The sequence below is a fragment of the Sorex fumeus genome, unplaced genomic scaffold (assembly GCF_029834395.1).
Source record: "Sorex fumeus unplaced genomic scaffold, SorFum_2.1 ptg000149l, whole genome shotgun sequence".
Classification (NCBI taxonomy): Eukaryota; Metazoa; Chordata; class Mammalia; order Eulipotyphla; family Soricidae; genus Sorex; species Sorex fumeus.
This window is the reverse complement of record NW_026606206.1, coordinates 704,843-729,789: the sequence shown is the minus strand read 5'-3', so window position 1 is coordinate 729,789 and position 24,947 is coordinate 704,843. Positions and strand designations below refer to the sequence as shown.

At 43.5% G+C, this 24,947-nt stretch overlaps 1 protein-coding gene across 1 annotated transcript in view; it reads right to left on the bottom strand.

The window, feature by feature from the left end:
- AK3 (adenylate kinase 3) overlaps nucleotides 1-18,801 on the bottom strand; it is a 30,217-nt gene extending 11,416 nt beyond the window's left edge. The window contains exon 1 of the mRNA XM_056106895.1: nucleotides 18,532-18,801. Within this exon, the coding sequence (XP_055962870.1) occupies nucleotides 18,532-18,682 (151 nt within the window). The 5' untranslated portion in view covers nucleotides 18,683-18,801. The remainder of the gene's footprint in view (nucleotides 1-18,531) is intronic.
- Nucleotides 18,802-24,947: the final 6,146 nt, after the last annotated feature.

Genomic DNA, 24,947 nt, shown 5'->3' with positions numbered 1-24,947 from the left:
TGCTGCTCTGTCTAACGTTCATTGATTTAAAGAAGGCCTTTGATTGTGTTGAGACTGAAGCGGCCATCGAAGCCCTAGCCAAACAGGGCATTCAAACTCAATACATCAGGATCCTCCATGAGCTCTATTATGGATTCACTAAAAGGATCTCACCATTCTACAAAGAAGTGATCGTTGATGTCAAGAGAGGGGTTCGGCAGGGTGATACCATTTCACCGAAACTCTTCAGTGCCACCCTCGAGAACATCATGCGACGACTGGAATGGGAGTGAAGATAGACGGTCGTCAACTACACCACCTCCACTTTGCTGATGACATTGTTCTAATAACACCAAACACTAGCCAAGCAGCACAGATGCTTCGACCATGAGTGTGGAAAGGTCAGACTACAACTGAATCTGACGAAGACAATGTTTATGAGAAACGGTCTCGTTCCTGACATTCCATTTGCTCTCAATGGAATGAACATCTCCAAAAGCAACAGTTATGTGTACCTAGGTCGAGAAGTCAACATGACGAATGAGCTGGCACCTGAGTTGTGCAGGAGGAAGAGAGCGGCTTGGAACGCTTTCAAGAGTGTCAAAGAAATAGCTAAGAGAACGAAAAACCTCCAGCTCCAGGCACATCTCTTCGATTCTACTGTTCTTCCTGCATTAACATATGCCTCAGAGACCTGGGCCCTACGAAAACAGGACGAGTACGCTATTCAGGTCTCCCAAAGAGGAAGAGCTATGCTTGGAGTATCACGCTTCACTCAAATGAAAGAAAGAATGTGGAGTTCCGACCTCCATCAATGATCAAGAATCAGGGATGCTGTCTCCTTTGCCAAGGAAAATCAGATGGGCCAGACACGTAATGCGATTTGGAGATGACTGCTGGACTAGAGCCATTACTGACTGAATTCCATGTGATGTCAAAAGATAGTGTGGCTGCTCACCTACGAGATGGTCAGACTTCTTCATCAAGACCCTGAAATACCGGTTTGAGGCTCTTCATGTTCCTAGAACGAGCAGACACCACTGGGCTACACTAGCATGCGACAGGAAAGAATGGAGACGTTACTGGTGCCTGCTCAAGCAGATGATGAGTACCAGAATGTCTAGTGGTCAAGTGATCAAGTATATGGGAGGGTTCGGGGAGGAGCACATCTGGCACTGCTCAGGGGCTACTCCCGGCTCTGTGCTGGGGTAAGACGTTGCTTCTGTCAGTGCTTGAGCTGCCAGGGATCAAACCTGGGCCTCCTGCATATGAAACATGTGCTCTACTCAGTGGGGGCTCTCTCCAGCCCTAGGAGACAAGTAAAGGTGTCTCCTATAAATGAAAATCAATCTTCTCTAAAAATTACAATGCAGGCGGGGAAAGAGATGAGCAAAACTGCTGTCCGCTACAATGAATGTAAGATCAACTTGCCTAGTAGGCCACACCTATAAATCTTTTCATACAAATCTTGGGACTGGTGATAGGAAAAAAAGAAACGAGTCGACCCAAGTTTGAGCCTCAACATCTTACATGGTCCGCCAGGAGTACTTCCTGGATGCAGAGCCTGGAGTAACCCCTGAGCACTACTGGGGGTGACCCTGAAACTAAAACAAACAAAGCAAACAATCAAGAAAACCATCAACTAATGTAAAAGAGATCTGCTCCATGGAAAAAAAGGAAAAGAATGTTTTTCAGAGCTTAAAGTTGGGGGCTGCATAAAGACAGAAGCTGAGAGAGCACGTTGTGTTCGAATAGCTGCTTTCCCGTCTCCCCGGTTCAAATTTTGATGTATATACCATTATGACAGGTAGCCTAATGTCAACAGAGGAAATTTTATGTTGAAGTAATTATTAATAATGAAGTATTTGTCTTGAACAGCATATCGCAATTCCTAACGTCCTAGTTAAACAAAAATAAATTCAAAAAGGTATTTTAAAATTTGAGATCTTCTGTTTGAGGCAGGTAACATTTAGGTGTCAGGAAACGCAAATTAAGGCATAGAAATTTATAATAAGGGGACCACAAGATATAGTTCAGTGGTAGAGTACTTGCCAAGCATGTGCAAAGTCCTGAGTCAGAACCCTGGCACCACCAGGAATGGTCCCCAGGGTCCCAAGCACCACTGGGTGTGGCCCCTATATAAAAAAGTTGTCATAAGACAATTTTGTTTAATGGACACTTGGTCTGGTTTTTATAGCTCCTACGGCCGACCTGTCCCTACAAGTATGGAATGTACAGGGATGGGCCCTGGGCTTCCACAGCCTGCAAGGGAAGGGCTCCAAAGGCTGCCTACACGGAAGTTGATTCAAAATACCTCTGCAAATTCAGCTTCCTGTACTCACTCTTACTCCTGACAACCTTCAAACAAAACCTGTGGAAATCAAACACAGAAGAAACTCAAAGCAAACAAAAGAAGGCATGTTGAAATACAAGAAAAGAAAACAGACAACGACAAAAGAATAACAAATCCAGAAAAGAAACCTAAAAATATATTTTAGTAACTACCCTAAATGTTAATGGTATAAACCCATTAAAAGACACAAGCTGAAAGAATGGATCAAAAAGCAAACTCCCAGGGCCAAGAAGATAGCCCACCCAGGGACGCCAGATGTGTAAACACACAAAAAAGGACGGGCGAAGGGACAGCAGCAGCCTATCTCTCCCTCTGCCGCGTTCGGTAGTCTCAGGCCGTTTCCCCACTCCAGGGAGGTCGATGGCGATGGTCAGGCGAAGGAAGGAAACGAGGGCCAGGCTGGTTGGTCTTAGCAGCAGTTTATTACATGGAAGAGATGTATGTCGTGGAGGCCCCAGGATCTCTCAAGCACGTGCTCCCTGTTCTCTCAGCTTCTGTCCCCATTCTCCCAGACCTCTCTTGGGTCCTCTCAGCACATCACCCCCGTTCTCTCAGGCACGATAGTTCTAAGGCAGGAGCACATGCTTCCCCTACAAGCGCAGTGGACAGTGTGTCTCTGAGGGGCCTCAAACTCCATCCAGTGAGGGTCTAATGCCCTAATGCCCCCAGAACCTCTGGGCCTGAGTAACAGTAATGCAGTAATATAGGAATGGTGAGAGATTTTAACTCCATTTACAAATATGGACAGATCCGCTATATACAGTACAAAGAAATAACACTCTAAAATAATGAACGAGAATCAATGGGCTAAATATATATATATATATATATATATATATATATATACATATATATATATATAAAATACTTCACGCCCCCCAAAAAAAAAACAGAATTTACTTTTTATCCTCAAGTGCATGCAGTGTGGGTGACCATCCCCCTAACAAAAACCCAAACCCAAGGTCGGGACAGTGTCCTGGGCAGAACAGTGTCAGTCTTAGAATATAAACTTGAGCAAAAATGCGTTCAGAATAGAATAGATTATGGGAGAAGCAAAAAATGAGGCCATGAAAGAAAAGAATAAAAGAGTTTAGGGTTTTCTAGATGTAAAGAGCAACACTGGCAAAAATAGAGAAAACTGTCATCTTTTATACTTTAAAGGTGCCTATTGATTTGCTGTGTGAAATATCCCAGTCTCTGCTCTTAATGTATCCACTGAACCTTTGATGTGCTTACTAACTGTTGTTAAGTCTGTTAACTTAATAATACACCTAGGAAGCAGAGTAGGGGGCTGATATGTACTGAATAAACAGCCTGTGCACTCACTGATGACTGCCCAGGCGATACTAAAGCTCGGGCAAATCGTGTGTGTTTGTTTGTCTGCTTATATGTTTGTTGGTCTCATTCTCTGCAACCACCTCAGACTCCCTGGAGACAGAGTACCAATCTTATTGGCTTTAGACATATAAAACTAGGCTGGAGAGATAGTACAGTGGGTACAGTGTTTGCCTTGCATGCAGCCAACCCGGGTTCAATTCCCTGCATCCTATATAGTTCCCCAAGCACCGCCAGAAGTAATTCCTGAGTACAGAGACAAGAGTAATCCCTGAGCATCACTGGGCATAACCCAAAAAGTCACCAAAAAAAAAAAAATAGACACACAACACTTTTTCAATAGACCATATGCTTAGACACGAAATAAGAAATCAGTAACTTATGGGGAGTCAGATAATATCCATTTATCCTTTTTTTAAAAAAAAACCATATGTTATAAAATTAGAGCCAAATCCCAAAAGAAAATCATGGGATGGGGATGTGGTTCAGTGGTTCCTTGCATGCAAAAGACGTGTTTTCAATCTACAGCACCATACACACAGAGAAAATAATAATAATAATAATAATCAGAAACCTTCAAACATATGGAGATTAGATAATATGCTTCTTAGCAACCACTGGTCAATAAGGAAATTAAAGCAGAAATTTCAAACATGGATATACATGAAGTGAAAACAGAAATTATTAGAACCCATGGGATACAACAGATGTGGAATCAAAGAGGGCTAATAGTGATAAAGACTTTCAGAGAAAAACAAGAAAAATCACAAATGAATTACAGAACCTTAGAGCTAATAAAACTAGAAAAAGAACAGCAAACATAACCAAGAGTAGAATTATGAGTTTTCAAAAAGATAGAATCAAAACATTTAGCCAAGTTTACAAAAGAAGAGAGAAAATTTTAATTAAAAAGTTAGATTTATAAGTCGAAAATTACAACTGATATGAAAATGCAGAAAATCACAAATTCTATTATGAGCAGCTATATTCCAATAAATAACCCAGAAGAAATCATAAGTTTGGGAGCTGGAGCAAGAGCTCAATGGGCAGGGCACTTGCCTTGCATGCAGCTGACCCAGGTTTGATCTCCAGCATTTCATATGGTCCACTGAGTCAGCCAAGAGTGATTCCTGAGTGCACAGTCAGGAGTAAACCCTGAGTATTCCCAGGTGTTTCCCCAAAACTGTAGCACTGTCCTCCCATTGTTCATCGATTTGCTAGAGTGGGCCCAGTAATATCTCCATTGTAAGACTTGTTACTGTTTTTGGCATATTGAATATGTCACCGGTAGCTTGCCAGGCTATGCCATGCGGGCAAGATACTCTCGGTAACTTGCCGGGCTCTCCAAGAGGGGAGGAGGAATTGAACCCCGGTCAGCTGCATGCAAGGCAAACGCCCTACCCACTGTGCTATCGCTCCAGCCTAAAACAAAAGAAATTCATAAATTTGTCAGCCATTGAGGCTAATGGTATGTTCAAAGATGACACGCCACTGGCTGAGCAAGTGAAAACAGAGATAGATAAATGGGACTATCTTAAACTAAGAAGCTTCTGTACCTCCAAAGAAACAGTGACCAAAATACAAAGACAGTCTACAGAATGGGAAAGAATATTCGCCGAATACACATCTGACAAGGGGTTGATATCAAGGATATACAAAATACTGGTTGAACTCCACAAGAAGAAAACATCCAACCCCATCCAAAAATGGGGCAATGAAATGAACAGAAACTTTCTCAAAGAAGAAATCCGAATGGCAAAAAAGCACATGAGAAAATGCTCTACATCATTAATCATCAGGGAGATGCAGATCAAAACCACAATGAGATACCATCTCACACCTCAGAGACTGGCCCACATTCAAAAGAACAAAAGCAACCGTTGCTGGCGCGGATGTGGCGAGAAAGGGACACTCCTTCACTGTTGGTGGGAATGCCGACTGGTTCAGCCCTTTTGGAAAACAGTATGGACGTTCCTCAAAAAATTAGAAATTGAGCTCCCATTTGACCCAGCGATACCACTCCTGGGAATATATCCCAGAGAGGCAAAAATGTGTAGCCGAAGTGACATCTGCACTTGTTTGTTCATTGCAGGACTCTTTACAGTAGCCAGAAACTGGAAGAGACCTGAGTGCCCAAGAACAGATGACTGGTTAAGGAAACTTTGGTACATCTACACAATGGAGTACTATGTAGCTCTTAGAAAAGATGAAGTCATGAACTTTACATACAAGTGGTACAATATGGAAAGTATCATGCTAAGCGAAATGAGTCAGAAAGAGAGGGATAGACATAGAAAGATTGCATTCATCTGGGGGATATAAAGTAACAAAATATGAGATTAATACCCAAGAATAGCTGAGAGCAGCACCAGGAGAATTACTCCATAACTTAGAGGCCAGCCGGGTATTCTAGGGGAAAGGACAATTCAGATAGAAAGGGGAACACCAAGTGGAGGGTGTTTGGAGGATCCTCCCAGGAGGGGAGATGCAGGTTGAAAGTAGACTGGACTGAACATGTTCGTCACTCAATGCCTCTTTTGCTGATCACAACACCCAGAAGGAGAGAGAGAACAAAAGGGAATGCCCTGCCACAGTGGCAGGGGGGGATGGGGGGATGGGAGGATGGGGGGGGAGGGATATTATCCTGGTGGTGGAAAATGGGCACTGGTGGAGGGATGGGTATTTGATCGTGGTATGACCGAGATCCAAGCACAAAAATTTGTAAATCTACAACTGTACCTCATGGTGTTTCACTAATAATAATTTAAAAAAATATATTCACAATAAAACATAAATAAAATTAAAAAAAACCAAAAACATAAATTTGTCAGCCAAAGGATAGTATAGCAGTAGGGCCCACCTCTGGGATGTGCTCAACCTGGTTTGATTCCAGCACCACATAGTCCCCACACACCCATCAGTACTGCCGAATATGCCCTAGAGGCCCCTAAGCACTGATTGGGAGGTAATAATAATAATAATAACAACAATAAAAGAAAATTTAAATTTGACAATATATAAAATTTTAGGTAAAGACGACTTATCAAAACTGAAACATGAAATGGAAATCAACCAGCCACAAGGATGGAGATTGAACAATAAAACAAACAACACCCGCCCACTTCTCCACCGCAAATGCCCTTACCAGTGAGTTCTGCCAAGTCTTTAGGGAAGAACTTAAACCTGTTCTCCTTGGAGTTGTATGTTTTATGAAGTCAATGTTACCCAGAAACTAAAACCAGACAAAGACATCATACCCAAAACAGAAAACTACAGTTTAATATCCTTGAAGAACCTAGATAGAGCAACTGTTAAGAAAACACTGCATACTGAATTCAACAACCCATCAGACTCCCTGTAGACAGAGTACCGATCTTACTGGCTTTAGACATCTAAAACTAGGCTGGAGAGATAGTACAGTGGGTACAGTGTTTGCCTTGCATGCAGCCAACCCGGGCTCAATTCCCGGCATCCTATACAGTTCCCCAAGCACCGCCAGAAGTAATTCCTGAGTACAGAGACAGGAGTAATCCCTGAGCATTACTGGGCATAACCCAAAAAGTCACACACACACAAAAAAATAGACACACAGAACTTTTTCAATAGACCATATGCTTAGACACGAAATAAGAAATCAGTAACTTATGGGGAGTCAGATAATATCCATTTATCCTTTTTTTTTTAAACCATATGTTATAAAATTAGAGCCCAAATCCCAAAAGAAAATCAGGGGATTGGGATGTGGTTCAGTGGTTCCTTGCATGCAAAAGACGTGTTCATATATCATGACCAAGTGCAGTTTATTTCAGGCATGCAAGGATGATTCAACATAGAACAATCAAAGTTATACACTCTATCAATAAAATAAATGGCAAACAAAATCCTACGGCAACATCAGTAGATAAGTAAAAAAACATGACAATTCATCAAAATCACTCTTCAAGATAAAAACTCTCACTGGCCACCATTGTGGCTTAAATGACAGAACATTATGTGAGGCACTGGATTCTGTCCCTCGCATGTAATGGCCCTGTAGTCCTTGAGCACTGCCAGATGAGTTTTTAAACACATCTCCAACCCCGGACTGCAGATGTGGCCCCCAAATGATAAAGATGCCAACAGAAGGTCAAAGAAAACTCAATAAAATAGGAATAGTAAGAATTTAGTGGAGCCAGGAGAGGTAGCTGGGCTTGCATTCTGAAGACCCCAAGTTTGAGTTCTAACATCTCACACTAAAGAGTGGCCCTGGTAGCCCATAGCACCACTGGGCCCAAGCACTGAACAATCCCAGCCCATACAGCCAGGGGAAGTATTACCGGGAGTGACCCCCACGTCCCTTATGTACTGGGGAGGCCCCCTTAAAAAGAGAAACAGATTTCAGCATAACTTATTACATAAAGGTAAAGAGGTAAAGGCCCTCCTGTTGTTCATTTGCTCGAGTGGGCCCAGTAACGTCTCCATTGGAGATTTTGTTGTTACTGTGTTTGGCATATCGAATACATCACGGGTGGCTTGCCAGGCTCTGCCGTGTGGGCGAGATCCTCTCAGTAGCTTGCCGGGCTCTCCAAGAGGGGCGGAGGAATTGAACTCGGGTCGGCCATGTTGGCTGCGTGCAAGGCAAACGCCCTACTGCTGTGCTATCGCTCCAGCCCAAGTTATTACATATATAAATATATATAATACATGCATATATGTATATTATATAGAGCATAAGGTCATAAAATCAAAACTTACAACAAATGTAAAACCCAACAGGAAGCTAAAGTTTTTTCTTAAATATCAGGAAGAATATAAGGCCTGTCCAGGATCATCACTTCTATTCGATTCTGTATTAGTGGTGTCAGCCAAAACAATTAGACAAGAAGGAAAAAAATCCAGATTGGAAGTGAAGTGAAACTACCCTTATTTGCGAAAGATATGCTAAAATACAAATAGAAAGTGACAGAGTTCTCTGAAAAACTATTAGAAAAGATTAGTACACCAAAGTGATTGGTTACAAAATCAATATAAAGATTGTTCTATATACTAATAATGAATGAAAAGAAAGTAGAAAAGTAGTTCCATTCAAAATGGCATTAAAGTCAGAAAGAGCGGGATAGACACAGAAAGATTGCATTCATCTGGGGAACATAAAGCAACAAAACGGGAGACTAACACCCAGGAAGGGCTCAGATTAGTACCAGGAATTTAGCTCCATGACTTGAAGGCCAGCCACATGTGCTAGGTGAGAAGGAAGCTCAGATAGAGAAGAGAGCACCAAATAAAGGGTGTTGTGAAGACCCTCCCAGGGTGGGAGAGACATGCTAAAAGTGGTCTATAGACCAAACATGATTGCCACTCAATGCCTCTCTGGCAAAACACAGTACCCAAAAGAAGAGAGAGAGAACAGGGAGGAATGCCCTGCCACAGCGGCAGGGTGGGACGGGGGGGTGGGGGGGAGGATGGGGGGTGGGAGGGGTGCTAGGACCCGTGGTGGGGGAGGATGGGCACTGGTGGAGGGATGGGTACTTGATCATTGTATAACTGAAACCCAAGCACAAAAATTTATTAGTCTATAAAAAAAATGGCATTAAAAAAAAAATAACAAGGTCAAATACCGAGGAATGAATTTAATGAAGGAGGTGAAAGATTTGTCTAACAAACTTGGGCTGGAGAGATAATAGGTAAGGCCCTAGCCTTGCAGGCAATAGACTCAGATTTGATCCCAGGGACCACGTATGGTCCTCAGTGCCCACCAGATGTGATTCTTGAGTACATCATTGGGTGTGGCCCAAGAACAGAAAAGCAACATACAAAAAAAAAACTATTAAAAGGCATAGAACGGGCGAAAGTGATAGTTCAGCAGATAAGGCATTTGCCTTGCATGAGGTCAAATCCAGATTGGATCCCAGCCACCCCCAGGAGTAATTTCTGAGCACAGAGTGATCTCTGAGCACAGAGCTGGGAGAAAGCCCTGAGAACCACAAGGTATGGTCCAAAAAACTGTCACTGTCACCGTCACTGTCCTCCTGTTGTTCATCGATTTGCTCGAGCGGGCCCAGTAACATTGTGAGACTTGTTACTGTGTTTGGCATATCGAATATGTCTCATAATCTGAAGGTCCAAAAAAACAAAACAAAAAAATAAAATTTAATAAATATAAGACATAAAATAAAATGTTAAGAGAGGGAAAGACATTTCAAGTTCCTAGATGGGGAGAAGTAATAAGGTTAAAATGTACATTTTATCAAAAGCAATATGCAGATTTAATGCAGCACAAATCAAAATTTCAATTACGTGTTTTAAGGAAACAGCACAATAACTACTAAGGTGTATATATATGGAATCATAAAGGAACTCAAGTGACTATGGAAATCCTGAGAAAGAAAAAGAAAAATGAGAATGAGTCCACATGTTATCTCACTCCAAACTATCATGTTACCTCACTTGAAATTACACTATAGAGTAACAAAATTCAAACTGTGCAATACTGAAATAAGAGACACAGATATCAGTGGAATAAAACTGAAATCCCCGAAATAAACCCGCATACTTATCAGTGTTTATAATGATCTAAGGCTACTCACTGGGGAAGTAAGTTTTTATAACTAAGTTATAGGGACCTCCTGCACAGTCATTGCTTAAAGATAAAGCTGGGCTAGTATCTAACCCCATATACGAAAATAAACCCAAGATAAAGACCTCAATTACAATTTTTAACAAAAAAAGTACACAGAAGACCGCATAGGCAAAATATTTCAGGAAATTCACATCAGAGATATTTAGGGGCAGCAAAAGAAATGAAAAATAAACAATTGGGACTTCATTAAATCGAAAAGCTTTTGAACAGAAAAACAAGATATAAAGAGAATGCAGAGCCAGCTAATTGAATGGGGACAAGATACCTGTTTTGCATTCATCAGGTGACAGAAAAAATATCCAACAATAACAAATAAACCTATTTAAAAAATAAATAAATAAACAGACATTCACTCCAAAGAGGATACACAGAAAGTGTATAAAAAAATACGACCACTGATCACCAAACAAAGCAACTTAAGACCACCATGCGGCTTATTACATCAAGAGGCAATAACACCAAATGAAGGAAATAAAGAAAAAAGGGACTCTTCAACCTGTTGGTGGGAATATAAATCAATGCAACCGTTCTGGACCTTTATTAGGATGCCAAGTATAGGGGTTAGAGAGATGTTACAGAGCTTAAGGCGCTATGCCTTGAGAACAGTCAATTCAGGTTTGAGCCTCAGCCTCTGCTACGGTCCCCCAGCACTGCCAGGAGTGATACCTGAGCACAGGGCCATAGTAAGCCCTGAGTACTGCTGGGTACAATGCAAATACCATGGAAGAAAAAAAAATTTAAAAAAAGCTATGTATGTTCCAGAAACACCACTTTTGAGTGAAAAAAAAAAACTCACATAAAACACAAAAAGTTATATTCACCTCAATATTTATTATTATTTACAATAGCCAAAATATGCCACCAACAAGTGCTATTCAGTAGACAACTGGATAAAAAAAATGTGGTACATGTGTACAATGGACTATTATTCTGCTATAAAAAAAGATGAAATTTTCATGTTCACAATAAAATGTAAGTAACTTGAGGAAATTATATGAAGCCAAAAGTAAAAAGAAAAAAGGCAAGTACTGGATAATTTATTATACATGCAGAATAATATTGATGAACATAAAATATCATATATAAAATTGATGGACAGAGAAAACAAAATACAGAAATCAGGGCTGCAGTACAAGTACATTCGTATAGTACATGTCTCACATGTATGTGGTCCCTGTATTCAATCCTGGCACCAAGAAAGAACAAGAAAAGTAAAAGACAAACCTGTGGATATTGATAACAAAACTAAGGTTATCTGAGGGGTCAGCATAAAGAAAATAAAGTATTGAGACGTGGATATTGAAATGTATTTAGTTTGAAGTGATTGCTGATAGAAAGGGAATAAGAGGGCCAAATGGGGGAAAAAAAAAAAAAGATGAAAATGCCAAGTCCACAAAAGAAAGTAAAGCCATTTACACATCACTATTCAGATCACAGATTATCATTGATTAAACTGGAATATAGGAATGGGAAATTGCTCAAAGAAGCAATGTGCATGTTTTTGTAGGTGGGAGAATTAAGCTTCGTCCTCAGCACAGCATGATCCTCCCACCCCCCACCCCAAGCACTCCGGGAAACCCACTCACCCAACCATGCACAGGGAACAGCCCCAAAACAAACAACAAAAACAAAAATTTTACATGGGGATATAAAAATATAACATTGCTTTGAATTTTGTGACTGAATAACGATGGATAATTAATAATCTTTTCATTTAAAATATTTTTTCTGCCGATAAATATTGATGCACAAACGTGATTAAAATCTGAAGTCTGCAATGCTTCAATTGGTTTTATTTCTCTGATTCAACTCCTACATCAAAGTTTACACTGCTCATTTGCCACATTTCAGATTTTCACCCTTCCTCAGAATTACCTGGAGGAACTCTTGCTAGTACAGTCTTTGGACACTTAATAAAGTTTTATCCCTTTGACTGCCTATAACTCAAGGCTGTTTCTGAGTAGGTGCCTCAAAAAGATACCCTTTCCTATTTGATTAAAAAAGTATCCAATTTGGGGCTGGAGAGATAGCACAGCGGGTAGGGCGTTTGCCTTGCACGCGGCCAGGCCGAGTTCGATTCCCAGCATCCCATATGGTCCCCTGAGCACCGCCAGGAAGTAACTCCTGAGTGCACAGCCAGGAGTAACCCCTGTGCATCGCCAGGTGTGACCCAAAAAGAAAAAAAAAATTAGCCAATTTGGATTAGAGATGCCTTGGCTTAGTCATCCCAAGTATGTCTGGTCTTTGATTGAGATCTCTGGAGCCTTTTCAGGATAGGGGTGGGAAGACCCAACACCCCACCCACACATGACTTTTCTGGCATACAAATGGCCCAGCTCCACAACTAATCTCAGAGATGCCAAGCTGGCGAGTCATCCCAGATCCACAGCTCCTATATAAACAGCCACATGACATCTCCAAATTTCATAGGCTGTCCTACTGATAGCCCAGGAGGAGCAAAGTAAATTAGAGGGGAAAGTTACATTGAAGCCCACTAAGCTCAAGGAGTGAAAACAGTAACACAGAAGACTCAGCTCTCACCAAACAGCTCTGTATATCCTCAGACAGTGATCTTAGTAACACTATTGTGAGATATCTGTCGTAATAAGCAATATAAAGTTAATTCAAGCCTGCTAAGGGGGCAGGATTGAGGGGGTTGGATGGGTAACTGGAAACATTGGTGTTGAAACACTGAATGCCTGAAACAACTGCATTATGAACAACTTGGCTGGAGCAATAGCACAGCGGGTGGGGCATTTGCCTTGCACGCGGCCGACCCGGGTTCGATTCCTAGCATCCTAAATGGTCCCTCGAGCACCACCAGGAGTAACTCCTGAGTGTAGAACCAGGAGTAACCCCTGTGCATTGCTGGGTCTCACCCAAAAAGAAAAAAAAAACAAGTAAATAAAAATAAAGTTTCAAACATTAAAAAAATAACCAATTTGGGAGTTTCACACCTACCACACACAAAACATAAAAAGCTAGTTTAAAAATAAATTACTGGGACCAAGATATAATACTGGGGTTAAAGTGCTTGCCTTCCATGAAGCCAACCCCAGCTCAATCCACAGCACCTCTGGCACCAGTGGGACTGGCCCCAGAGCACAGGGCCAGGGGTATCCCCCAAACACCACCAGATGTGACTCCCAAACCCTAAATCAATAATAAACTATTTTTTAATAATTATATTTATTGAATTACCATGAGAGCAGTTACAAAGCTTTCGGGTTCAAGTCTCGGTTATACAATGAAACACCCGTACCTTCACCAGTGCCCATTCTCCGCCCCCCAAAATCCCAGTATACCCCCATCCCACACCCTCCCCCTACCTGTGGGGCAGATGATTTCTACGTTACTCTCTCTCTACTTTGATTACATTCAATATTTCAACACCAGACCCAACACTCAGATCTGCCAGAAAAGCAACGGTAGACAATTTGTTTTCTATTGCTGGTTATGAATAACATATGATGTCGTGTGGCCGCAGTAGTGGCTGAGCAATTTTGGAATTCTGAAATTTTAACAATTAAATGTGAAGGAATTTCTGCCAAAATCTGCTGGGTTCCGAGATTTGTTCCTGAGTCTCTTGGATCATGGGCATTAAGCAGCTTGATCAGGAGCCAGAGAGGCCATTCGTGGGCGGCAACTCGGGGTCTTGTTGGGGTGGGGAGGAAAGGGCCAGCTCCACCCCCATCCATGAGGCCCCGCATGTCTCGTCACTGTGGGCCCAAACCTGACCGTCCAGTGGCCTCTGGAGGATGGCTGCCACTGAGCTGCCAGGGGATGTAGGCCAAGGCATGAAAACCTATTCCCACCCGGAGTGGCCCAGCTCTGATAACACGCTACAGGGACCAGACGCATTTCCGCCAAAAGCCACTGGGTTCCGAGATTTGTTCCTGAGTCTCTGGGATCATGGCCATTAAGCAGCTTGATCAGGAGCCAGACAGGCCTTTTGTGGGTGGTGACTCGGGGTCTCGTTGGGTTGGGGAGGAAAGGGCTGGCTCCACCCCCATCCCGTGAGGCCTGGCGTGTCTCATCACTGCGGGTCCAATCCTGACTGTCCAATGGCCTCTGGAAGATGGCAGACACCAAGCTGCTAAGAGAGAGCAGGCAGAGGGCCAACAACCTTTCCCCCCTGGGGTGGCTCGGTGCCAGTTAACCCACTGCGGGGACAGGACACTTCTCTGGCAAAAGCCGCCTGGTTCTGAGATTTGTCTCTGAGTCTCTGGGATCATGGCCGTTGAGCAGTTCGATTAGGAACTAGAGAGGCCTTGCCTCCAATTATATAGCTGAGCCAGAGGTGATTCGTGGGTGTGTCTCCCTCATATCTAACTTTTGGCCGTTTACTTTCTTGGCAAACTTTGCCCCAAGTTGTTGGGGTCTGGCCAAACGCACAGCAGCAATTTTGGGATATCTGGAAGTCTGAAAGTGCCATCAGGCTGCTGATACACAGGTAGTACAGATTAGATTGACCTGCTGGCTAATAAACTATTTTTTAAAAGCTTTTTACAGTTACAAAAACAGAAAAGAAAATTTAAAGGGAAACAGGAAAGGTTAAAACCAACTTTAATTTTAAGGACAATAACCAGAATTCTAAAAGATGAAATACACTAACCTGAGCAATGAAATTGTATTACAGTAAAAATCATTTATAATTCTACTAAAACTATGTTGTGTGTGTGTTGGTTGGGGGTGGGGGGTAGTACTCCCAAGTAATTCTCAGGGCATACAGGTAGTCTATTCTGTGCAAGTCTGACCATTCAATGTGTAGGCCTGATGGTGCAGTGCTACTCAGGTCCAGGGTACTGAGGGTCACTCCTAGAGGTGCCTAAAGGGGAAGGAAAGGGAATGCAGGAGGCATGTGGTGCCAGAGACTGAACACAGGGACTCAGCGTGCAAGGCATGCTCTCAAGGCCCCATTTCAATTCTCCTTTAAAATCTCCTTTAAGGGGCTAGAGTGATAGCACAGCAGGTAGGGCATCTACCTTGCACATGCCCGACCCGGGTTCGATCCCCAGCATCCCATGTGGTCCCCTGAGCACCGCCAGGAGTAATTCCTGGACACAGAGCCAGGAGTGGCCCCTGTGCATTGCCGGGTGTGACCCAAAAAGCAAATAGAATCTCCTTTAAAAGTCTCTTCAGGGGCTGGAGCAATAGCACAGCAGGGAAAGCGTTTGCCTTGCACGTGGCCAACCCGGGTTCAATTCCCAGCATCCCATATGGCCCCCTGAGCACTACCAAGGGTGATTTCTGAGTGCAGAGCCAGGAGTAACCTCTGTGCATCGCTGGGTGTGACCCAAAAAGAAAAAAAAAAGTCTATTCATGACCCACATCAGCCACACCTTCATTTTGAATGAGCTGGAAATTTGTTTAGGCAACTATCAAGTACAAAAGGTCTGAGCAGTCTGGAAATAACAGTTCCCATATATATATATATATGCCAAGAGAAAGGGTTGTAGAGAATTAGCCGAGGGCCCGCCAAGATTGCTTTTAGCATTGTTATATAATAAAACTTTTCTTTAAAAAAATCTTGATAGAAAAATAAAACGAGGAGGATGACAAAGAGTGATTCTCGTGAGCAGGGTGGTCTGTCGTTCCTCAGGATTCATGACTGTTCACCTGCTGTATTTCCTTGTGACATCAGATGATGTTAATACAGATGATGTATTACTTAATACCTTAGCTATTAAGTAATCATGGGTTATAAAACATAACAGCCTCATGAAATGATAGCTGGGGAGTAGACCGGAATGTACTTTATTTATAGAAATTCCACACTACACAATTTACTTGAAGTGTTCAGATGATGCCAGATATAAATGTATAATCCCAACGGTACTTATTACACTGAAGAATAATGAAGAACGTGGATGACCAAAAATAGAAAAGCTTTTAAACCAGATGAAATTAAATACCAATTTTAAGACTATTTCACAATGTGTGAACGTGCCCACAAAAGTGGGGGAAAGGTGTACAGGAAGTCATTTAGAACAGAACAATTCTGCAACGACATTTAAAAGCAAAAAGGAAAAGAGGAATGAGGGGAAGAGCACATTAGGAGAAGCACCGTGGCCCAAGAGACAGTACAGTAGGAAGAGGCACTTGGCTTGCATGTGGTGGGTGTGGACTTGATCCCAGGTACCATATATGGTCTCCTGAGCACGGCCAGGAGTGATCCCTCGGCACCGGACACTTAGCAGGGACTAAGCCCTGAGCACTGCTGGATGTGCCTCCCCTCAAAAACCAAAACAAAACAAAATTCATCAGCACAGTTCCTGAACAAAATGCTCAGCTGGTTGGGATCTGCAGGCCACACAACCGACCAAGTGCATGACCCCTGATTATCTCAGAACGAACCGCAGAGGGAAAAATAAATAAATATAATTCGGGCTTAAGGTGCTTGCCTAGCATTTCTGTCACCACTTAAAAGCCCTGAGCACAGAGCCAGCTGTAAGCCCTGAGCACAGCTGGGGGTGACCCCACACAAAACAAAAGCAGAATAAACAAAGAACTTTGTTTCCTACTTTTAAAGCTTCCTTAATTAGCTTTATATTTCGGTCTTAATCTGCTTTCTCAAATTAATGTATCCTTAGCTCTATGCTGAAGCTGTCTACTAAGCAAAAAATAAAACCTTTCTTTTTTTTTTTTTTAGATAAAATTTCCATAAAAATTCTTTACTCCATTCCACTTTGGAAAACCTTACCTCAACAGGACGCAGGATTACTGACTTTTTATTGTCACCTAACTACTTCAATATGTTGTGTCAAGAACAAAATAGTCCAGCCATTTAACTCTTTGGAAAACTTTGCCTTTAAAATATTTTTATGATTTTTTTAAAGATCAAATTTAGAAAGGAAAAATTAAAAGTAGTAACTCCCAAGACTAAGTGCTGAATCAAATAACTCCAAGAGACAAAAACACTGAAGTGATTGATTCTTCCTTCCATTTAAATGTTAACTGTAATGAACAGTTACAACCAAAACCCACCCAGAAATAACCTCCCAGTCCAGCAGGAGATGTAGCTTAGTGATAGAGGACAGGCCTTTAATTCAACACCCCCTGTTAAAAAACAAACAAACAAACCTTCATTTCCATCAACAGGGGTTGCTTAAGTAAATAAGAGTAGATTCAGCAAATAGATAATCATACAAATCTTAAGAGAGTGAACGGGAATTTCCATATTTTCATGTGACAAATCATGATTATACACACATATAAAGATATATGTGACATAAAGTGAAAATGCATAAGCACAAAAGACATAGTATGAAATTCCTTTATATAATATTAGGAATATGCAGACATTTGCATATAAATACTCCCTTCAAAGGGAAACACAAGACACTGTTCCCTTTGCAGAATGAGACTGAAGTGGAGAGATAGTGGTTGTCATTTTCTGTACTTTTCTCTTGTCTTGTCTCCATCTAATTTTTTACTCCTGGGCAAGCATCACTTTTATAATTTTCAAAAGAAGCTTCAGAATGGGTTGTCTTTAGAAACGAGAGGTGAACAACACTTCTGAGGTTAGAAATCATTTTGTCCCGTTGACTTTCAAAAAACATAGATCTCGCTTAACATATAATTTGCTTAACACAAACTTCCCTCGCTAGAAAGTGAGGTTTGTTCACTAGCTTTTGTGCTGAGTCCGTAGAAATTTTTTTTTAGGACTGAGAAACAAAACAATCTTTCAGATGACCATGCACAAGAATTGCTTTCATGTTTTAAGCAATCTCGGGGGGGGGGGGGGGGGAGCAAAGATCTAAGCCAAAATTTTCTAGCTGCATATTGGGCTTTCTGAGTATGGGGGGGAAAGGTCAGAGCCAGAAAAAAAAAATCAGAGTTTAAACAGCACCCCCACCACCACCACCAAAAAAAAAGGGAAAAAAATGAAAAAAAAAGAAAGATCGAGCACGCCTTGGCAGGTCCAACGTCAGCGTTCCAGGGGAAAGGGCAGGCGGGGAAGTCGCGGCTGGATGGACCCTCGGGCAGCGCTCCCGGGGGGCGGAACTCGCCCCCCGAAGCCGGAGCGGCCTTGGATCTCTGAACTTCGAACCTGGCCCCGACCCCGGCCTCTCCCCGGGTCCTCCCGCCCGCCGCGGCCCGCGGAGGCCGAAGGTCGCGGGGCGCAGCCGCTCGGGAGTCCGGGCGGCGGTTGGGGGATGCTGCGCCGCACCCCGGGCCCGCGTCCCGCGCCGGCCGCCCCGGGGAGGGGAGAGGAGGAGGGAGGGCGACCCCCGGCTCCCACCTGTGCCCCGCAGCATGTTGTCCCGCAGCAGGTCCCCGCTGGAGAGGTGCTTCAGCGCGAAGTGCTGGGTGATGCGCGACGACACGGTGCCCTTGCCCGAGCCGGGCGCCCCCATGATCACGGCGCGCAGCAGCCGCGCCGGCGCCCCCATCGCCGCTGCGGGCACCGGGGGCTCGGGCCTGGGCACCCCGCGCTCGGCGGCCTCGCGGTGGCCCGGCGGCAGCGCGACACACGCGCGCACACACACAGACGCACGGACACGCACTGACACCCGCGCGCGCGCGCCCGGGCGCTCCCGGAAGTCGGCGACGGTCCCCGCGCCCGCCCCGCCCGCGCCCGGCTGCCCGCGGCGCCGCCCCTCGGCGACCTGGGCCCGGCCCGGCCCTGCCCGCGCCGCCCGCCCGCCCGCCCGCCCGGCCCGTCCGCCGCCCGCGCGCCCTCGGCCACCCGGCGCCCGCGCAGCCGCGGCCAGCCCCGCGCGCGCCTGGGCCGCGGGCCAGCATCCCCCGCGCCCCCCGAGGACGCCCCCCGCTCTCCTCGGCCGCCCTGCACGACTCCCTCCGTCTCTGCCCGCTCCTGCCCCAGCTGGGTGCATGCACCGCGCCCGGCGCTCGGCACGCCTGGCCACCCCCGGCGGCCCCGCCTCGGCCCCAGACCGCCGGGAACAAACGCAGTTTCCCACCCTGGAGCTCCCGCTGGCCACCCCTGGCCTCCGCGCCCCCGCCAGGCCTTGTCCAGCCCGGCAGAAGTGACCCCTTCCCGCGGCCCGCTCCAGGCCGGAGAGCAAGTCCCGCGATTGCCCGCACCGACCCGCCTGCTCCACTCTTAGCTGGAGCCTCCCCCGGGTCCCCAAAGCCCCTCCGCTTCCCCACACTCCCGCCGGCTCTGTCCTCCCCTTCTCTGCCTTCTCTCCTCCCTCTCGTCGCAGTGGGAGACGACCGCTCCCAAAGTTCCCTGAGATGCTTCCAGTCTTACCTCTCCTCGAGGGGGGTCTCGCTGCACCCTCCGCCCCCCTGTCCCGGCCCACGAAGTTACGCTTCGGAGTAGCTGTTTTGTGTGAAAGTTCTGGCATCTCCTCAAAGTTCCCTCAGTTGCCTTCAGAAAGACCCTAATTCTATTAAGCACGGACTCACAGCCTGTTCTGTGCAAAGAATTTACCTAATGGGACTCCTGGGGAAAACGTGGTGAACAATTTTTTTTTCAATTAGTGTGGATTATATGGTTACATAGTGTCCGTGGTTTCAGTTTGATGTACATAGTATCTGCACTTTCACCACCACCAAATTGTCCGCCCCTGTCCTGTGTCAAGTCCTGTCATTTCCATTCCTTTCCATTTCTTCCCTCCACTACTTGGGAATCTGTTTTATAATCCAAGAAGACAAAATTTGTTTCTTGGACTTAAAGTCTAAGGGAAGAGATAAAGTACAACAAGAAAATAAGTTATGAAAAAAAACTTTTGGGATAGTGCTATGAGCAAAATTAAACGTGTGAAGATATGGAGGGAGGCTGTGTTTCAGATAGAGGCATTGCTTACTTTGAAGAAATGTGATTTGCAGCTGTTAGGAGAGATGAAGTCATGAAACTTGCTTATAAGTGGATAGACAGTCATGCTAAGTGAAATGAGTCAGAAAGAGAGGGATAGATAGAGAAGGACTGCACTCATTTTTGGAGTATAAAGTAACATAAGACAAGACCGACACCCAAGGACAGTAGATACAAGGGTCAAGAAGATTACTCTGTAGTTGGAAGCCTGCCTCATATTGGGGGGTTGGGGGTGGCGGTGGGGGAAAGGCAGCTGAAATAGAGAAGGGATCACGAAGGAAATGAGGGTTGGAGGAATTGGTCTAGATGAGAGATGTGTGCCGGAAGTAGATAAAGGAGTAAGTATGATAATCTCTCATTATCTGCATTGCAAACCATAATGCCCCAAAGTAGAGAGAGAGTGTGGGAATATTGTCTGCCATGGAGGCAGGGGGAGAGTGGTAAAGGGGGGCTATCCTGAGGAGATTGGTGGTGGGGAATGTGCCTGGTGGAGGGATGGGTGTTTGATCATTGTGTGATTGTAACTCAAGCATGAAAGCTTGTAATTATATTGCACAGTGATTCAATAAAATTAAAAAAAAAAAAGAAAGAAAGAAGCGTGATTTGCACTGAGCATGAGTGAGGAGATGGAGGGAGAAATGCCCAAGTAAGGGGGAAAGATTCTAAAATGGAGGGCTTGGCATGTTCAAGGACTAGAAACAAGCCAAACATTTGAATACCCGTTTCATCTGTAAAATGGTCTTGAAAGATAATATGAGTAGGTATAAAATACAATGCCAATTACAGAGTATGAGTTCAATAAAGGCTATCATTTATTATCATTTCTTTGTGCTAGAGCATTAAACTACTGCAGAAAGAAGCTCTGTAAAAATGAACACAATGCTCGTCATATTCCTCAGAGATCCCTAAGTGAGTGCTTCCAAATTGTTTTGGATTTCAAAGACAGAAACTATTTCGGAGATGAATGGTGCAGGAAAACATCATTGCTCTCTGGTGAATCTGAGCTGGGAGGATGGAAGAGAATAGCACAATACTTAGAAGTACACTTAATAGCTCCTACGTATCCATGACTTAAGTGGAAAAAAATTACACATTTCATTCATGTAGTTAGAAAAGGTCCTTAAAAATAACCCAAAGAAAGCAACAACAACAACAACAAAGGGTGAAATAAAGCAAAACTCAAATGAAAGGATTAAAAAATCTAAGAAGCAAAAGTATCAAAAGAATGAAAAAGTCTGGACAAGTATGAGTTACGAAATACTAGAAAACCCGAAGGTGTGGAGGAAGTACTTCTAATCTCCAAAACTAGGACACTTGAGGTTTTGGCTACAGAACTGAAAGAAAAATTTAAGGGAAATGTGGCTTTTAAAATATTGTTTAGATAAACAAACAGCTGAGAAAGCAACCTGCTTTTGGAAACAAAAAGTGTTGTGATCACATTAAAAACAAACAAACAAACAAAAAAAAACACCACCAACTGTAGCTTTGCTAAAGTTTGTTGATTACTGATGACTAAGGAACTGCCAAACGGGGAAATCTCCTGGCAACCAGGTCTAACACAGTCATTTCACCATACACAGGAATTTGTATGGTTAGTTCTATACTAGGAATCCAACTTGCTCCAGTGGTAAAGACTCAGAGTCTAGGGCTGGAGCAATAGTAACAGCAGATGGGGGTGCTTGCTTTGCGCGCTGCTGATCCCCGTTCTATCCCTGGCTCCCCAGCTGATCTCCTGAACCCTGCCAGGAGTTATCCCTGAGCACAGAGGCAGGAGTAAGCCCTGAGCACAGCTGTGTCTCTTTCCCTCAAAAAAAAAAAGTTAAATTTAATACATGGTGAAGTGTAAACAAGATTTCATTTATATGTGACTCAAAGCAAGACAAAGCTCACTGATAAAAGATAGCCAAGGGGACTGGGGTTGGGGTGAGTGAAAAGGATGACTGTGTTCAAGATGTATAAATTTCCAATTGTAAAGTAAGCTATGGGAATATAGTGTACAATATGGATTTACAATGATAATGTTGCAAATTTCAAAAATTGCTAAGATTCCGTAGAAATAGACTTGCTGTGATCATTTCACAAGTACAGATGTCAAACCATGATACTGTGCACCTGAGATTAATATGTTGTATGTCAATTATGCTTCAAGTTTAAAAACAGAGTGATGAGAGATTTAAGAAGTGTGTGAAGCTCACCCTCTAGGAATCTTGAAGAAGTCAGAATGTGAAGAAGCCCAGAGCACTGCTGGGTGTGACCCCCAAACAAACAAACAAACAAACAAATTCAGAGGCAATAAATAAATTTGGATTATATAAAACAAGTGTGTGTGTGTGTGTGTGTGTGTGTGTGTGTGTGTGGTGGTGCCTAGAATTGGCCATATGGGATGTCAGGGATCAAAGTGGGTTGGCCACATGTATTTAACACTGCACTATCTCTCTGGGCCCTAAAATAAAATTTTTGCATTAACAAACACATCATAAGCAAAGACAAATTACGAACTTGGAAAAATACTTCTAACCTACGCTGCAGACAAAGGATCAGTGTGACTTGCTGGGAGGAGGAGCCTCATCCATAAACATTTGCCAGTTCCCATAGTGTAACTACTCACACAATAGCAGATTTTAATATGCCAAGATGACATCAACTGTACCAATGTGTTATCAACTGACTCACAAGAGTCATGAAAAGTTAGCGACCGGTGCTTGTAAGCTCCTGACAGTCGGTTCCAACATATTACTGTAAGTATCTTTATAAAGGCTTAAAGAAAGAAAAGGAAAACCATCCCATGGAAGAGAGGCAAGGATAAACACATAGTCTGCTCTAAAGAATTTAAAACAAAGGGCACTTAAGTAATATTAAATATATTACAACATGTATAATAAAGCATCTTCTGTAGATAGACACTGTTGTCTTTTGTTTGACACCCATCACTTACTCCGAGCAAGGAGACCAGGATCCTCCCTGCTGCGCCAGAAGGCATCATTTAGTGCCAGGTATTGAGTCCATGGCTCCCACGTGCTAAACATTCTCCAGTCTTTTGAGTTATCTCCCAGGTCTCAAATGCTGTTTTTTAAACTATAAAATTAGTAACTTTCTCAAACTTTGACAATGTGATGTATGGCAAGGTAGTAAGGAGACTGGTACTCATTTTACAGGTGGGAATGCGTAATGATACAATCCATGGGAAGGGAAAACTGACAGTGTATACACTGTATAGCAAAATTTCAAGTACATTTACTTGTCAATGTAGAAATCCTTTTATTAAGGTGAAAAATATATTGTGTGGTGCCTAGAATTGGCCATATGGGATGCCGGGGATCAAAGTAGGGTTGGCCACAGGTAGTTAACACTCTCTGGGCCCTAAAATAAAATTTTTGCATTAACAAACACATCATAGGCTAAGACAAACTTGAAAAAAATCCCATGTCTACATATCAAGTCTACATGGCAAGATATAAAAAGCCATATACAATGCAAGGTTATTCAATAAGCCTTATTTGTAATTGCAAAAATGGGGGAACCAAGTTTAATGCTCATCCGTTACAGAATGGTTTAATGAACGAGGATCCATTTGCACATTGGGATACTACAGAGCTATTCAAAAAAGTGTGAAATATCTTTATATACTGCTATGACACGATCACATGGGAATAAAACAAATGGAAGTGACAATGATCAAAAAGTGTTAGTACTCTACCACGCACTAAGGGGAGGTACATATAAGTGTATGTTTAAAAGGGTAAAATAAAAACAAAGTTAAAAACAAATTAGGCCTGAGAGATAAGATAATGTAGCAGTTAAAATGTTTGCCTTGCACCGACCAGCCCAGGTTCTATGCACAGCATCTTGTACCATCCCTGAACCCTGCTACAAGTGGTTCCTGAGCAGAGTCAGGAGTAAGCTCTGGCCACTGAAGAACCACGGGGGGGGGGGTGGGGGGGGTGGGGGGGGGTGATAGTGATAGTGAAAGCACATTAAAACAAACAAGCCAATTTGTAGAAGGAGGAAGGGATAAGGCGGAAAGATGGATGTCAGAATTCTCTAATACTTTGGCTTTATTTGATAATAGAAAAGGATTTATTTCCCACTTCTTTATTTCTGTGGTTTTTGTTGTTGTTGTTGCTGTTGTTTTAACACACCCAGAGGTGCCAGGGCCTGCTCCTGGCTCTGCTCTCAGGGATCGCTCCGGATAGGGCTGGAGGAGCCTATGTGGTGGTAAGGATTGAACCTCGGTCGACCACATGTAAGGCAAGTGCCCTGTCCTCAGTACTATTGCTCCAGCTCTGAGCAGGATTTAATTTTAAAAATCATTTTTTCAAAATCAAGTTAAGACAAGAGAAAATAAATTATCTGACTCCTGCAACTGCCTGACCCTATTTTTAGAAATTGCTAAATCTGGGTTACAGAAATCTGAGTAGCTTCCTTTGGTATTGAAAACCATGATCTCAGATTTTCCCTGGGGAATTTTCCATATGTCTTACTTATCTAACTTCGGCATTCCTGTCAGTTGACAAGTACTATCACCCAGACCAGGGAACATACTTCTTGTGTATTTGATCCTAACCTGAGGCATCACTTGTCCTTTGAGTCAAGACTACTCCCGTCTCCTCCAGACTTCCCATCACTTCTCTGACCTCCCTCCCGAAGCAAAACACCAACTACGCTAGTCTGCTAACAGAACCCCTTCACTTTGATTTTTCTTCTTTATTTGTTTACTTGGTTAGTTGATTTGGGAGCCACTCTCAGCAGGGCTTACTCCCTGCTCTGTGCTCAGAGATCACTGCTGTCTATGCTGGGGGACCATATCTGGCCCTGGACAGGAACATCTTGAATAGGTCACTGCTTCAGAATTGAAAGGGCTAGAAAGATAGTAT